Genomic DNA, 16209 nt, shown 5'->3' with positions numbered 1-16209 from the left:
AGACGGGTGTAGGGACCAAATTTAAGGTTCTAATGAGCCAAATTGACAATATAATCAATTTATAGAACGACATGATTCATGAAAAACATAGAATAATCTGTACGTCACATAAAAACAAAAACAGGTGCAGGTGTGTACAGCAGGTATAGCTAATACAAGCAGTGCAATTCAATTAAAAGCGGCTCAATATCATCACAACCCTTGGTCCCTGACTTCCTGTTCACACACGCGTTACGTAAACCACCAGAGCAGATGCAATAGTGCTGTGCTTCACTTTGAGTTGCAGGTTTTTCCGTTGCACTATGTGCAGTTTCTGAAAGCATTTCGCCCACAGGGATCTGGGGCCGAGTGGCTGGAGGAATGGCTGCAGTGATTCAGAAGGAAACTTTCACAGCACTGCGCTTTGAGGGGCCATGTGCTGTTGTTGGTGACTAATGATGATGGCTCTGTGCTGCTTTGCTCGGGGGCTTTTTTCTCTCTCTCTGTTTTTAAGAATATTTCCCCGCTCTTCGAACACCATACAAACATGCAACATACATCAGGGCGCGTTCAAAGCAGGTATGCCATCTGAGATACATCGGGACATGTCATGGTAAATACATAATAAAACCAGGTCACCAATAATTGACTCATATAGCATGTACTATGTGTATGGTACGCTGGTAAACTGTGCATATACCATCAGTGTATGCAGTCTCTGAGAAGAAAGCTATGTCTAAGCAGCAAATATATTTCTTTCATTAGGAAAAATGTAATCCCCTGGACACAGAAGGTAGAATATTACTTTTTCACTGTGAACATGTTTACAGTAGAAAGAAATGTTTTTTTTTTTTTTTTCGGGAAGCTGCTGGGCCACTTTGTTCCAAAACATCCCCTTAGAGGTTTGTGATCACGATGGAAAAATGAAAAAACTTCTGAACAACTTCAACTTATTTTCCCATCCTAAAGGATGTAACACAGATTCTAAGAGAGTTGGAGACGATGCCTGCAGACATGCATCCACAAAAAGTTCAAATAAAGTCCCCTGGGATGCTCACCTAAGCTCATTCTCTTGATCAAAATGTTACCCACACAGGCAAACAAATACAACAACAAAGCAACAGCAAATAATGAACACACTCAAATAATGGTTTAACACTCAGCTCTTGCCTATAGCCAAATTGAATCCTTATCCAACACAACAACAGACCTTATTATTATTTATTTATTTTGTGCAGTGCAGCTAATGTTTGATTTGTTACAGCAGGTTATCTCTATAATTAGCACAAAAGAAAAATGACTCATCTCGTTCCCACACGCACAAAAATATTCTCTTCTGCAAATGATATGAAGCACAAAACAAGCAGATATGTCCATCTCAACAAGCCATTAATCAAGCATTCAGAGCCCAAACTCAGCCAGTAGGATGAAGTGTTTCTTGTGTAATTTGGTGTTTCCAAGGGAACCTTAATTCAGTATACTTTCCTGAAAGTGATCTGCTTTCTTTGCAAGAAAACTCTTCAAAGCAATGCCACCGCCTCGCAAAATAATGAACAAGTCAATGTGGCGCCACTGCAGTGAAAGAAGAAGAAGTATACACGTGTGTATGTGCAACAGGAGTGCAGGCGACACAACTATCACTCAAGTCAGGTATCATCAATCAACGCGGCCATCAATACCGCTCCGCAAATTAAGATGGATGCCAAAAATGTGGTTGCATCATCACATTGATTTTCTTCCACAAATGGAGCATAAATGCAGCGAGTTTACAATTTGCAGTCTCAGGAAGGAAATTGCTGCCTGTCACCTTCTCAAGGCCCCTTTTTCAGCCTGTTATTACACCCGTGATCACACACATATCCATCAACCACCTGTCATCTATGTAAATACGGTGAATTAAGAATTCGCAACGCATTAATTCCCCCTTCTCCCTCTCTGTCTGCAAAAAAAAAAAAAGAAGAGAAATGAAGAGTTCTGCTTCCTCCTGCTCGGCTCCCTTCTGTTCTAATATCATAAACGGCAGAGACACGGGCAGAGAGGAGGAGGAGGCGAGAGCGCGCTAGACCGAGCCTGACTCACGAGAATGAGATGTTTCCAAAAATAAAGAAAGGAGGGAGATAGAGAGTGTGCTGAACAGGCTGGTGCACAAGACAACGAGTGGATTAACTCCCTCCTCCCTCCTCCCCCGTCCCCACTTTTTAAAGCCCTTGGATTCATCACAAAACATGTCGAGTTAGTGGGAACAAATCGTCTGTACAAACACACGTAAACACTTTCCCCAATTGCCATGATGCAGAAATTAGATAAATATATAAATAAACAGTGATATCATCCTCGGGACAACATTGGATCCAAGCATCTCTGAATGCACGTACAAAGTCTCCTGAATATTTATTTTCTTGGCTCCTGGCAGACAAATCGTGCCCCACTGTGAGCAGATGTAAGCAGCTGGTTGCATGTTGTAAATAGGCACCATAATGTACATGTTTGGCTTTTCATCCCGACAGATTGCCCTACGCAAATACAGTGCAATGGAAATATGGTCGTCTCAGCCTCCTTGCTGTGAATCATAATACTCTGAAAGCCCCTGTAAGCCAGATAGCAGCTTCTGAATATTTTACTCTGTTAGGGAAATGTTTGCGGTGCCTGCTAGTTTTGTCAGTTTTATCCTACAAGCTCGGTCTAATTTGACTGGAATAAAACGACTAGCCTGCTCATTGGTGGAGAGGCATTTCTCAGTAGGATGCGACTGAAATCATCGCAACACTATTACATTTTCCTGTGACCCAAATATTTCTTCTCCTTTCTGCTGACTTCTGTAGGTACGTCATCCAGAGCTCCTCATTTCAGACTTTCTGTGTGTGTGTGTGTGTGTGTGTGTGTGTGTGTGTGTCTGTGTCTGTGTCTGTGTGAGAGAAGCCTCTGGTGGGTAAGATGATTATCTCAACAAAAACTCGCAGAGATACACAGACAGCGAGAGAGGACTTGGCTTGCAATTGGTCAGCTTCCCCAAATCTGGAGTATTAAAGAACGCGAGAACAAAGCCCCTCCCACCCCCCCAAAAAAACAATCATAGTCATTATAATAAGATAAGAAGACAGGATGTCCAATATGACGACGCTGACAATTTGTCATCCAGGGCATTGATTCCCCATCAGGACTCGAACAGCCGGACAGGGTATCTTGGGACCCTTTAATCTGGCTTGAAAGACACGGGTAATCCTTGTTTGGAGGATTACATCCTACCAGTACTCTCTCTTCCCACATTTAAACTGGTGTTCATGTGCTTAAGTACTAACCCAGCAAACGTGATCTATCCATGGCTCCATCATTCATCATTCTATACTCTCGGCTCCCAGCGAAACCGAGAGGATTTACAGCAAAAAAAAAACGACCCTATGTGAGCTTACATGCTGACCTGTACTCTATAGACACGGCGGCTGCAAGTTTCACTGCTCAACATATCCATTCACGGGTCGGTGACATTATGCAGCAACCTTTCCAATCCTATAAACAGCTCAGTCTGGCTCGATCTGCACAACACAATGTACACAATGTATGTAGATATTGAAACATTGTCGACGTTTATCCCCACCATTTTGCGGCTATGATAACCACTCTTGCGGGAAAAACCACAACCATGTAAACCACTTGTAAGCCACGCTGCATTATCACAACAGCCTCCTTTGTAGGGTGGAACAACAGAGCAGAAACAGTGTAGTACTCGTATAAGAAGCAGGGTATCCTCACCAAGTGTTATGTTTAGCTTGAATGAGCGTTAAGGTTAGCATATTTTAAGAATACGCAAACTTATTTCTTGCAGAGAGTTAGATGAGGGATTAATTCAACTATCATGCCTAAAGCTGTAGCTAGTAAGCCCCTAAAGCTAATTGATAAACACTATTTCTTGATTGAAACTAATTGCTAACAAATCCGGGTGTAGACATCTAGAAGAAATAGTCCACCACAGTCACCACATAGCCCACCATCAAACAACACTCAACTTTAAAAAAAGTTAAAGATAAAATTAATTATATATTAAATGTTAATTAGCGAACATTAGCGAGGCTTATCGGTAGATTATGTTGTCTTTGGGCAGAGCCAGGCTAGCTGGTCCCCTCTATTGCCTTGTCTTTGTGCTAAGCTAAGTGAGCCGGCTGCTAGCTGTAGCTCCATGCTCAGTGTAAGTGAGACATGAAACTATTCCGAAAGCTGCCTTTTGGTTCATTCTGCTACAATTCTCAATCAAGCCTGACAACTTCCGTTCTGCGTTCATTTCTTTGAGAAGTCTAACACCTATCATCTCCCTTAATCTACCGGCTCTACTGAGGTAGTACCCTCCAAAATAAAAGCAGCTGCAACATTTAATGTACAGACCATGTGAATAAACCTCAGCACAGCCCAGAGATACCATCTAGTGCATACAGGTGTGACGCCAAAGAAAGAAAGTCTAAAAATTTGCTCCAAGCTAATTTCCAGAGAAATGATCCAAACACTGAATCTCAGAGAAATACAGTTTAAATATGCAGGACGGAACCTTTGAAGCTCCATCCGCAATTTAATCAGTTAATATTTAAAGCAGGGATATTCTTTATATAAGGCATTTGCATGATGGGCTGCTGGAGTTGGGAGGGTGTCTGTGTGTGTGTGTATGTGTGTGTATGGAGGGGGAAGTGTAAGGGGGGGGGGGGGGGATTAAGACATAAAGACTGGGATATTAGGAGGAGGAATCTTTATCCACTTGCAAATATGTATCAGGCATCCCGTTGATCATTGGTATTCAGGGGCCTGCACTGCCTGTAATAGCCTGTCAGACAATAAATGCAGCAACATTTTTTGCAAAGGCCCCCACTCCCCTCCAGGGAACAGAAATCATCATTATGTTGTGTCTTATTGGAGTTTTTTTTCTCCTCATGCATATTTACCTAACAACATCATATTCTTCGTTAACGTGGCTGCAGCCGGTATTTTCAGACTATATTGCAGGAGTGGAACTACACACACACATTCAGAACGTGTCGCCAAATTGTGTTTCAAATTCTGCACATGTATTTGTCCCGCCTAAAAATCCTTTTTGTTGAGAGAACCAGCTTGTTTTTTAAAAGGATTTGCTTACTGTCCCAGATGTTTTAGTGACAGACGTGGCCTCTGGATATTGTATCTAATTGCTTTGTATAATGACAGGCATTTATTTAACAATGTATTATGAATGGACAAGAGAGCGACGCAGAATTAAACTCTCACAGCGGCAGAAGCACAATAAAAATGAAAAAAAAAACACAAAATTAGTGAAATGTTAGTAACACCTACACATGTAGACAGGCGGTTGCACCTTTGTGATCATCGCATTATCATTCATTTGGTCATTACCAATTTGCTCAGGCACATTAACCATAAAGCTGCAGCGCCATTAGAGAGAGAACGACTGCAGCTCTGCAGTTTGATGACTGTTAACCATGTAGCCTGCTGGAAAGAAAAGAGGGCCGGCTCTGACACACTGATGGTGGATTGACCTGTGACTGAGCACAAACACGAACGCATATAAACCTGCAGCCACGCACACTGCCACGGGGGTCACTGAACCACACTTCTGCACCGACAACACGCATACACAAAGAGCAGAATACATCATTTGATCAAACATCCCACGGAAAACTCCACGAAGCACACATTGTAAGTAAATGTCATCTCACGAAACAAAACGAACGCCCTGGAGAAATTATGCAAAGCATATTGAACCATTACATTACCAGCTCCGTTCTCAAGCGGTCACACAATCAAACAAATATGCAGAGCACACAGAAAGCAATTCTTCCTTTATCCTGAGTAGCTTGACAGAAGATTGAGTCGTCCACTCCATTCCATTCAAGGCAGCTTTTCATATTTTGAGTGCTTCTCGGCACAGACCTTTACCGCACTTTAATTAAGGTTTGGCGTGCATTACACAGATAGAAAATGCTTAAGAATGCAGAAAGACTTACATTGGATGAGCTTTTTTTCCCCCCTTTTTGAAAAAAAAAGCCAATGTTTCTCAGTCAACAGATGGTATTTACTCAAATTATAGGCAGCAAATGAGGGCTAGGGTGAGATGCTTTTTTTCAGAGCCCATTGGCAGTCCATTAAAAAGCTGAAACTGTGTGCGCAAATCCATTGAGATATAAGGAGAGCGACATGGAATTAGGGATGCCTGTGTTTTTCATTGTCATCCAAAATCCAATAGTGAAGTCCTCTGATCGTTAAATGAAAAGTATCTCCAGCAAAGCATTATAATTGCCTCACACAAAAAAAAAGATCCTTTTTCACTTTCTTCCACGATCTGAACACAAGTGCAAAGAAACCATCTCAGTCAGATGGTACAGCACACTACAGCCTCCTAATTGCTTTGATTATGAACAATATGTTTCTCCATGTTTCTCAGGAGACGTGTTACCTCGGAGGTAAAAAAGAGTTCAACGTGAGAGCTTGTCTGGCAGAGCGAAGCGCTTTCAAGCCGACCACCTCGGCCTGTCTTCTTCGCTCAGACGTGGAGAGAAACAGAATTACTGGGACACTCAAAAGAACATGCGAGGAAATGGGCCAGTGCTCAAAAGTGACACACTTTGTGACTTGCATACACTGAATGAGGCTAAAGTAGACATAAGTGAGATATTAATTCCTGCTCTAGTCGCAGGAAGCACAGCTTCAGCCCCACTTAAAAGATAAAATCCCACAAAATATCATTTTTTTTGTTTCATCATCATCATCTCATTCGTCAATTTCAAGAGGCATTGTACAGGTTTCATGACAGATAACAAAATAAAAAGACAATGTGAAACCAGAGTAGAGCGTCTCCTGATAGCTAAACGTTCCTTTACATTTCAATACATGCTCTCACAACATCTTACTGGACCTCAGTGTGTCTACAGGGGAATGACCAAAGTCTAAAATAAAACATTAATTGCTAACATGGTAATGAAATCCAGAATATATATATATATATATATATATATATATATATATATATATATATATATATATATATATATATATCTCATCAGTGGAACCTGCTTGTAAATACCTGTTAGTGTTTACCAGAAGCCATTCCAGCATCATATTTTATGTTTTCAGACACCTGGACTCACGTCGTTACTTATTTCTGCCATTTTGTTAAATATAGAATAGGACGGTGGAACACATTTTGGTTAAAAAGCAAAAAAAGCAACAATGATGTCAGAGTAGTACAACGTTGGCGTTAAATCTTGAATCATTTAGTTCACACTCTATTCTTGCAGATGCACATATGAGCTTTCAGACATTGTCATCATACTGTATTCACTTTCTTTTCCAGAGAAATACCACTCAATTTAACAGTAGAAATGCCTTGGTTATTTTAAGCCTTGGTTTGAAACTCAAATGTTATTCAACTCCAATTACTATATGTTTTTGACATTTCACTGTTTATTTTAACACAAAAAAAGGTTGATACAGTCCGTAAATCAGAAAATGAATCCTTGTCTGGAAGGTATGATTTATGGGTTTAACTAAAACACAATCATTTGGTAACATTTGTTTATTACTGAGGCATTCAAGGTAACATTTGAAGGAATTTGGCTTCATTTGTTTATATTTCCATAGTTCTCTTTTCCACATTTTCAGCTGCATGTCAATGTGACCTTAAAGATACAGGAACGGGACAAACCACTGTCATTTGTGGCTACGGGGCTCAGTGCAAAGATATTCATTCATTAAGTGCTTTGCCGTTCTTCCATATGGGTCTCGGATATATTACATCTGAAATTCAGTGGTATTCCCCTTTAACACAGAACGAACAACTGCAAGGTTGAATGTGCCCAGGGATATATATCCATGGAGATTCTTCCCATTAAATGTCAAACACACTTCCCATTTAACGACAAGGTTTGGCAAGACAGAAAAGATTGCGTTCCTGACAAAGAAACCTTCTCGTCCGGAGACCGATCATGTGAACATGAATGACACATCCTTCTAGAGAAATACCAACCAGCAGTGGTCGCTTAGACACAGAATATGACCGTTATGACAGCGCTGGCTTCAAAATATGGAACAATCACAATGCAATGATTCTGTGTTTTGGAATGACACCTTGAGGGGACAAAAGGGATCTGGGGGCGAGGGCGTTGGCAAAGTCGTCTCTTGACCAAGCGCCACATCAAAACAAGATGGTGGCAGCAGCGACTCGTTAGCGTAGCTGCGTGTGATCTCCACCCAATGAGAGGGATGAAAACAAATGTTGTAAAATGGAAACTTTTTATTTTCAAAAAGCAACAGATTACACAGTTAACTTTCAGCAAATGCAATCCTAACTGAAACTGTACTCACATTCGGGACTTCAAACTGAAAGACTCACATACTTACACACAATCTATCTATATTATACAAAAAAGAATACATAATAAATATTAAAATGGCCACAAGAGAAAAAAAGTAAGTCATTGAAAACAATCAGTAGAGAGCAAATGTAGGGAAAGTAGAAACAAGACGGTGTGCCTTAAATGTCTTTGTTGGTTTTGTTTTTTTTGTCGTTTTTTGTTTGTTTGTTTGTTTGTTTGTTTTTTACATTTTTTACAAATTGTGCAAGATTTCATACTAAGGCTCTGGTCTTGAAGTGACTGTTGTCTGATCCACGCAGCACACGCGCTCTGAAACGCACACACATGCACCCACTGACACACACACGCACGTGCGCGCACACACACACACACACACACACACACACACACACACACACACACACACACACACACACACTCCCTGTGCTCTGAGCACTCGGTGGGGTGTAGCAAACCATTGCAGAATAAAAATGGGCTGCTCAGTGTATGGCCTGTGATGCTCATGGGAGTGGACCAGCTTTTTAAAAAAATGGACATGCACTTCACATCGATGTGAAAAAGAAGAATAAGAACCTCCCCTTGCATCTGAAAAGCGACTGTTTAGGAGTGAATGAATTAAAAATAAATAAATAAATAACCCAACAACCAAGAAACATGACAATATCATAACCATTAAGGCAAGAACACCCGGAGTGGCATCAGCAATACTGTAACAATATGGTAGTGTTTAGGTACATGGATATGATGACACATTTAACTACTTCTTCAATGTCTTTTTTAAGCACAAGTTTGTTCTTGAAAGCAACTTTTTTTTTTTGAAATCCAAACACCATTTCATCTTTATTTCCTTTTTTTTTTTTTTTTTGTAAAAAGGTGATAAGAAAATAACAATGCCAGACACTCGGGACATATGGATCGTAAAACTACAAGAAATTATTTCTAGTTTTAAATTGCAACTTCAAAACCACACATTGTAAATCCCCATCGTTAAGCCCCGCCCAGTAAATGAAAAAAAGATATCACTTACATTAAAACCATTTTATCCTCGTGTGATGGTGTATTCCAACAGTCACCACGTTTTGCTTTACTTACAGCGATTGTGTAGTCTGTTGCAAATTAAAGCATTCATTGTTTAGTTTGAAAAAAAAAAGAAAGAAAAAAAGGTTGTCCTTGCAATGCAACTGGCAACTGTTGACCAAAAAAAAAAAAAGCATCTTTACATCTTCTTTTTAGTGCAACTCGTAAAATGTAAAACATTTCCAGTGATTCCTTGAGAGGTATCGTTTCTTTGTTTTTTGATCTTTTTTCTTTTCATGTTTATGTATTTCACACCTCACAGAATAACGCATATTCAAAATATCCAAAGCAAAAGGTTTTGTTTTTATTGTTTTGCCCATTATTCATTTTTTTCTTCTTTTTTTTCAACTTTTTGCTTCTCTGCATTGGCATGGCCTTCCAACATGTCTGTTTACTAGAACATAAACACAGGAGGGGATCCAGACCTCCTGCGTATTCCCATTCCCTTCAGCCTCCATGTTTGATACGTTTCATATTCAATCATCCCGGCAGAGCCTCGTGATTGACAGTCCACCTTCTACCTCTGAAAACAAGGGTTAGGAGAAGGAGGAACAGCAGGACAACTGGAGGATGAAGAGAAGAGCGATAGAAGAGAGAGTGCGCTGTACAATGGGAACGAGCCCAGATCAAGATCAATCAGGGAAATAGAGACACAGATGAGGAACAAAAAAAACCCACGGCAGAACCTTCATATAACGCAGTAGGGTTCCCTTGGTAACCTGGATTTTCTGCAGTAGAGGAGTGTGGTGCTGAAGCAGCGCCGAAGCTCCCTGTTGGAGAAGATGCAGATGAAAGGGTTGACCCCCGCCTGGGCAAAGCTCATCCACACGGCGGCCGTCAGGTAGCCCCCCGGGACCACGGGGCCCCTTGCAAACACCCGCCAGTAGCAGGCCACCAGATAGGGCCCCCACAGCGCCAGGAAGAAAAACGTCATGATGTAGAACATCCTACTAATCCTCTTCTCTGTTTTGAACTCATCCAACACCAGCAGACGCCTGCGGCCCGCTGCGTTGCTGTTCTGCCGGATGCCCAGCAAGGTAGGCGGGGTGGGGCCTCGGCCGAATCCCGCCAGCCAGTTGGCCGCCGCCTGCCCGCTCGCGCCCGGCCCGTGGAAGGTCCAGTTCTGGCTGACAGCAGGCACAAACTGGACAGGCTTCATCTTCCGACGGTCGTGCACGAAGAAGATGAGCTTGAGGTAAACCAGCTGCGTGGCCAGGAGGATGAGCGCCAGCAGGAGCATGAAGCCCAGCGAATCATTCGCCCGGAAGGAGCGGTGCTGGAACGTGCACTGGTCCTCCTCCCGGATAAAAGAGTACGTCCCTACATCGAGCACCGGCGGGAACGCCATGGCCACTGACAAGGTCCACACCATGCAGATGACAGCAAGACAGGTCCAGAAGGTCAGCCTCTTGGTGTAGAAACGGTGGTGTGCGATGGCCAGGTAGCGCGTGACGCTGACGCAGAAGAGCATAAACGCCGTGTGGAAACAGGAGAGCACACCCAGGAAGGCGATCACCTTGCAGGTCAGCGTGCCGTAGGTCCAGGCCGACCCATTCTTGACCGAGGTGAAGACAAAGGGGAAGCAGATGGCAGAGCGCAGGATGTCAGAGGCGCACAGGTCCAGCAGGAAATAGTAGGGCGCTCGGTGCAGACTCTTGTCTTTGACCAGCAGGATGGAGATCAGGAGGTTTCCAACCACACCGACTCCAATGATGAAACCCAGAGAGGTCAGTTTGAGGAACGTGGCGAGAGGAGAGACATTCTGCAAGATGGTGTGGTCCCCTGCATGGCTATAGTTCGCCATAGATGGAGGAGGGATCATAAAGATAGCGGAATAGCTTCAGCCAAGTATCATGATCTAGAGGTGGCAGGGGGAGGCGTTAGATCCATTTGGTGGTGGGCTTTGAAGAGGTTTCCAGGCATATAGGCAACCTCTCCTCTAAGGCATCCTTTGTTCCTTTGTCTCATCACACCTAAAAAAAAAAAAAAATTGAAAAAAAACCCCTGAAAAATATTATCCACCCATCAGCATTCAGTCCCACACAGCAGCTGCATTGTTTTCAACTGCATATTCACAATCTAGAATGAGATAAGCAATACTTTCCCTCTGTCTGCCATTATTTATTTATTTAACATTTTAACATTTAGAGTGGCACAGTGCAGAGCTCTGGCTCAACTTGAATACTTTGTATAGATCCAGACAGACAGACAGACAGACAGACAGACAGACAGACAGACAGACGAGCAGTGATTGAGCTTGATAAGATGGAAGCATTAATCTATTGCATTGCTACAATTCTTTCTAGTGGCTTTAGGATTTACTGAACAAAAGATGACAGAAAGCACAGCCTAGCCTTCAATAAGAAACGACGCATTTCTACCAGTCGGAAATAAACGGTTTAGACAACAACAAAATACTGGGTTTAATTCGATTTTTTGATTATTATTTTATGGAGTGGAGGGGGGGAGACATTTTCAGCGCCCAGTGAACATTAAGAGAAATGCAGTCTGCAAATAAGCTCTTCTTGATCACACCCTACACCCTGCAGCACAGAGGACGGCTCTCTAAAGCGGCGGATGCCTCGAATAAACCCTCCCTGCCTTCGTGCATTGTGGCAAATCGACGGTCCATACATAATAAAGCGTTCGTGTTTTTGCCTGATTAAAGGTTAACCGGATTACTGCTCTCACGTTAACAAGCAGTGTTCCCATGAAGGCGTGTTTTTTTTTTGTTAAGCCTGTCGATTTTCCAGATAATCTGTTGTATTAGTAATTATGAATAATAGCGAGAATATACTGTGTACTGACAGCAAAGACGCATTTCGACATATATGTGGCTCGTTAGTGCGCGGGTGTGCTTGCCCGTCAGGGTGGTTGGAAGTGATAATAACAAAGCTGCTGGTAATAATATTCAGGGCTCTTTCTACTCGATATCTATGTTTTGACGGCACACAAGCATGTGGTAACATCTGATCCCATTATTAGTGGCGTTTGTGTCTACTTACGCGTCTAAATGCGTCCTCCGACTGTCAGTCGTGTTCTACGCGCGTCTGAATCCGACAGATTTCGGCGAAAAAAGACAGCAGGTAAAAACCATCGTCCTCGCGTCCCGATCGGCCGGATGAAGCATAACAGTGTAGCGGATCCGTACGTCCATTAGACTAGAATAAATCCCAAGTCCCCGCTATGAATTGCCTAGAATCGCAGCCACCACACAAGGCAAGGCCAAAAAAAAAAAAAAAAAAAAAGAGAGCGAGAGAGACAGAAAGAGAGAAAGATAGACAGACGATCACAAGATCAATCAGAATCCTACCTGTTGATAATCCTATTCCGTGTCCATCCCGGAGCTTATTTACATTGCACGAGTCGGGTTTTTGCTGTTTTTAAAAAGCCTGTTTTTGTTGCCTGCCCCCTTTTCTTTTTTCCTCCACGGTGAATATCCTACAGTAAACGGAGCCCAGTGCGCATGCGCCCTGCATCCCTATTTGTGATCCAAGACGCGTCTTGTCTCTTGTTGCAGCAGCAGCTCCCCCCCATCTCTCTCTCTCTCTCTCTCTCTCTCTCTCTCTCTCTCTCTCTCTCTCTCTCTCTCTCTCTCTCTCTCTCTCTCTCGGTAACGCGTTACAGCAGTGGGCAACTCAGTATTCCCCGTGTAGTGTAAGGGATTACCATTTTACTGGCAGCTCAACAATAGAGTCCAGATATATATTTTAAAAAAAATACATCATAATTATTCCCTCCCTCCCACACTGTTTCAGATTGAAGTGAATATATACAAAAGCTAAATGTGGCTCATTATCTTGTTATAACTTTTTCATTACAGGGCTTTATTCCCATGTTGGACCTTTTGCTTGCTGTCAGTATTATTCTGCTTGTATAGCTCTCTGTCTGCCTTTCATTGTGCTCATACATGTTTCACTCTACAGAAATGTTCCCATTATGTAGAAAGCGAAGGGTTAAACCAGGAAGCCTAGTTCACCTCAAGGTAGAATGACTTCCCCCTGTACTGTATATGCATAATTGACAAGCACTTTGGGCACCGTTGTTCATTCTGCCAGGGCAGCATGATAAATTCATAGGATTTGATTTCTCAGCCATGTATGGAGAGAAGGGATGTCACGAGCAGCGTGACAAGTGAACAATGATTCAATCAGCCACGTGTACACAAGTGCGCACACACTGAAACGTTGCCATATACCTGCTCCCAAAGATGATTTTTTTATGTATGCCATACATGTATGTGTGATAAGATCAACACGGGGGACAATGGGCAGATTTCCTTTTGTTCATGATTACAAAGGAATGCTGCTGAGAACCGGCTCATTTTCAATCACATGTTTAGCAAATATCACAGACTATACTCATTGATAATGAATGCAAAAAGTCACATTAGATACAGTCTCTACTGTGTCCAATGTAGCTATTTGCATGAATCATTTATTTCACTGAAAGATAAACCATTTTACTGCCATCCAGAGGTAATTAAAGTTTAGCCATTCACCTTGTAAACCTTCTCAACAATTTTATGGATCATTCCAAGTTCAAGTAACAAAGTTGAAGAATTATTTCTGTTTATCATACAAATTAGTTTTATCTAAAAACATATTAGCTGCAATGGAAATACTGTTAAAGAAGTTCAATATTACATTTTTTACTAGCAAGATTCACCCCATGATTACTTTGAAGATTAAACAAATGGATCCCATCGTTTTTGCTTGTGACCCCAGAAATCTGACACATTTCAGATGTCTGTGTCGTTATCAGTTCTCCCAAAGAGACAGTTCAACTTTTAACTTCACACTTGGATTTATTTCAATAAATATCTGATATTTGGTCCAATCATTTTTCACACAAAAAGATTTTTTGAAAGTTGTTTTTCTCTTCTTTCCAGTTCCTTATCATCTCAAAACTCCTCAGACTAATCGTGCAGCCCTTAAGAGGGGCCTGACCCCTGTGGCTATCGGGACCAAAATGAACAATCGGTCACACAGGTAATTTATGTTTGATACTTTATATTTTGCGCATAATACTTCTGTACTTTTACAGTCTCATTTTTAATGCAGGCCTTCAACTTGTAATGCAGTTTTTTTTCATGATTTAGCTATTTTAAGAGGATCTTGTGTCACTGCCCTCAGCCTTAATGCTTACATTTGTTTTAACATTTGTATTGTAGTCTGTAATAAAAACCTAGAGTCTATTAGGGAAGATTATTCAGGTTATGAAAGCTCTCCACACTTTCTAAATAAGAGTATGGAGATGAGATTATACAGCAAACCATTCATACATCATCTAAACCAGAAGCTGCGAAAAGCAACAGATGAATCAATTTATTATTCTCAGAGCTACTGCCACATGTTTTAACAGCCGATACTCTTTCCATGTAACCACACTTGTAATATTGTGCTTTAAAAAACAGCAATGGGCTGCACATTGCAGACACGAACACATTAGGAAATCACAGTGATTATACAGTATTATCCAAGGAAAGCGTCTTTGAGACAACACACAGTAACAGCAGCAGTCTTTTCATATATAATGCAACAGTGTTTGGTCTTCAGCCTCGGCAGTGCAACAAATAACAGCGCCTGTTGTTGGGGGACTTCCTGGTTGTCTCCTTCCTCCTCCTGCAACACAGCCCACGTGGTTCCCGTGGTGCTTGGCGCATTCATTCCTCTAAAGGCACGTTTGCTATCAGTCGCTTCGACACAAATAGTGCCAGAAGGTCCGTACTAGATGGATAATAATGCGGTTGGCGGGGACAAACAGGACAGCGCAGGCAGGACAGTCCCTCTCACAGCTGGTCGTTCCGCCTCCGCGAGTACCAGCCGAGGAAGACGCAGACCCCCACCACGGCCACCACGGTGCCCATGAGCAGCGCCAACGCGTCGCCCGCGTCGTAAGCCTCCGCCGGCTGGACCAGAGACAGGAACACCAGGCACACGGTCGCTGCAGCGTTTGGGAGTTCAACTTTGGGAGCCATGTTGAGCTTCTTTTTTTTTCCGCGGTTGCTTAATGTGTTGACTTTCGGGAAGTCCCTGCGTCAGCGGCACGTGACAGCGACGGCGGCTGGACTTCCTGGTGCGCTCAGCCAATGGGAGAGCTGCTTTTATTCTAACCGGCGCTTTCTCTGGGCTCTCTTAAAGGATATTCACTTTGCACGTCGGCAAGCGTTTGCAATACAGAATACAGAATGCAATACAGAAATAGTTGCATAACTCTGACATTATTTGTGAAAATTACCCCCCTAATAGACTAGATTAGACTGCAGCAGGCTGTCAGTGCTTCATCCCCCCCCTCCCCCCCTCCAGGCCCCACTATAAGCATAGGAGGCTATTTTACATCAGTCATGCTCATCAACAGCTCTTTTCTGACGCGTGATATTCCCTCTGAAGACAAACACGTGTTGACACGTATCGGCTATTATTGTCATCTCAGACGCTGGCTGGTCAAAGTCTGATCAGATCACAAACACGGCCACAAGTATTTGCCACATTAAGCCGCCTCAAGATTTGTGAACCTTCCTGGTTTACTATTTCAATTTGGACAGAAAGAGGTTTTCCACACGAAACAAACTCTTATCTTCGTTTCAAACCAGGCTGCTGTGCCGCGCCTCGGTACGCCTCCTGATCTCCTGAAACATGCTGAAATTGCTCCGAATAGTTCTGGTTGCATTGACTAAACACGCCAACGTCTCAGCCCGTGCTACAATTTGTTTGGCTTGCATAGCTGGGGGGGTCTGTATCTCTGTGTGTGCCCTCCTGAGGCAGTTTGCCTGTAATTTAATTAGTGAGCACAAGCCAGAGTA

The 16209-nt window shown here is 42.5% G+C and overlaps 2 protein-coding genes across 5 annotated transcripts; both read right to left on the bottom strand.

Annotated features, from left to right (window-relative positions):
• Positions 1-7503: 7503 nt before the first annotated feature.
• gpr85 (G protein-coupled receptor 85) lies at positions 7504-12872 on the bottom strand. Of its 4 annotated transcripts, none has more exons than XM_068587073.1 (2): positions 12718-12872; positions 7504-11408 (listed from the first exon to the last, which is right to left on the bottom strand). In XM_068587073.1, the coding sequence occupies exon 2, from the start codon at positions 11224-11226 to the stop codon at positions 10093-10095; it is 1134 nt and encodes a 377-aa protein (XP_068443174.1). In that variant the 5' UTR covers positions 11227-11408; positions 12718-12872; the 3' UTR covers positions 7504-10092. The 4 variants fall into 4 exon arrangements, with proteins under 4 accessions (XP_068443174.1, XP_068443172.1, XP_068443175.1 ...); XM_068587071.1 differs by having other exon boundaries at positions 7504-11377; XM_068587074.1 differs by lacking the exon at positions 12718-12872 and adding an exon at positions 12410-12704.
• A 1336-nt stretch (positions 12873-14208) lies between these two features.
• Positions 14209-15437, bottom strand: LOC137791719 (small integral membrane protein 30). The gene has a single exon (XM_068586853.1). The coding sequence runs from the start codon at positions 15382-15384 to the stop codon at positions 15196-15198; it is 189 nt and encodes a 62-aa protein (XP_068442954.1). The 5' UTR covers positions 15385-15437; the 3' UTR covers positions 14209-15195.
• Positions 15438-16209: the final 772 nt, after the last annotated feature.

The sequence above is a fragment of the Clinocottus analis genome, unplaced genomic scaffold (assembly GCF_023055335.1).
Source record: "Clinocottus analis isolate CAN_PGR_092001 unplaced genomic scaffold, fCliAna1.0.p SCAF_20, whole genome shotgun sequence".
Classification (NCBI taxonomy): Eukaryota; Metazoa; Chordata; class Actinopteri; order Perciformes; family Cottidae; genus Clinocottus; species Clinocottus analis.
This window is presented reverse-complemented; position numbering and strand designations above follow the sequence as displayed.

Excerpts from the sequence above, each read along its gene's own strand:
- gpr85 (XM_068587073.1), bottom strand. The coding sequence starts at position 11,226 with ATGATCCCTCCTCCATCTATGGCGAACTATAGCCATGCAGGGGACCAC.
- LOC137791719 (XM_068586853.1), bottom strand. The coding sequence starts at position 15,384 with ATGGCTCCCAAAGTTGAACTCCCAAACGCTGCAGCGACCGTGTGCCTG.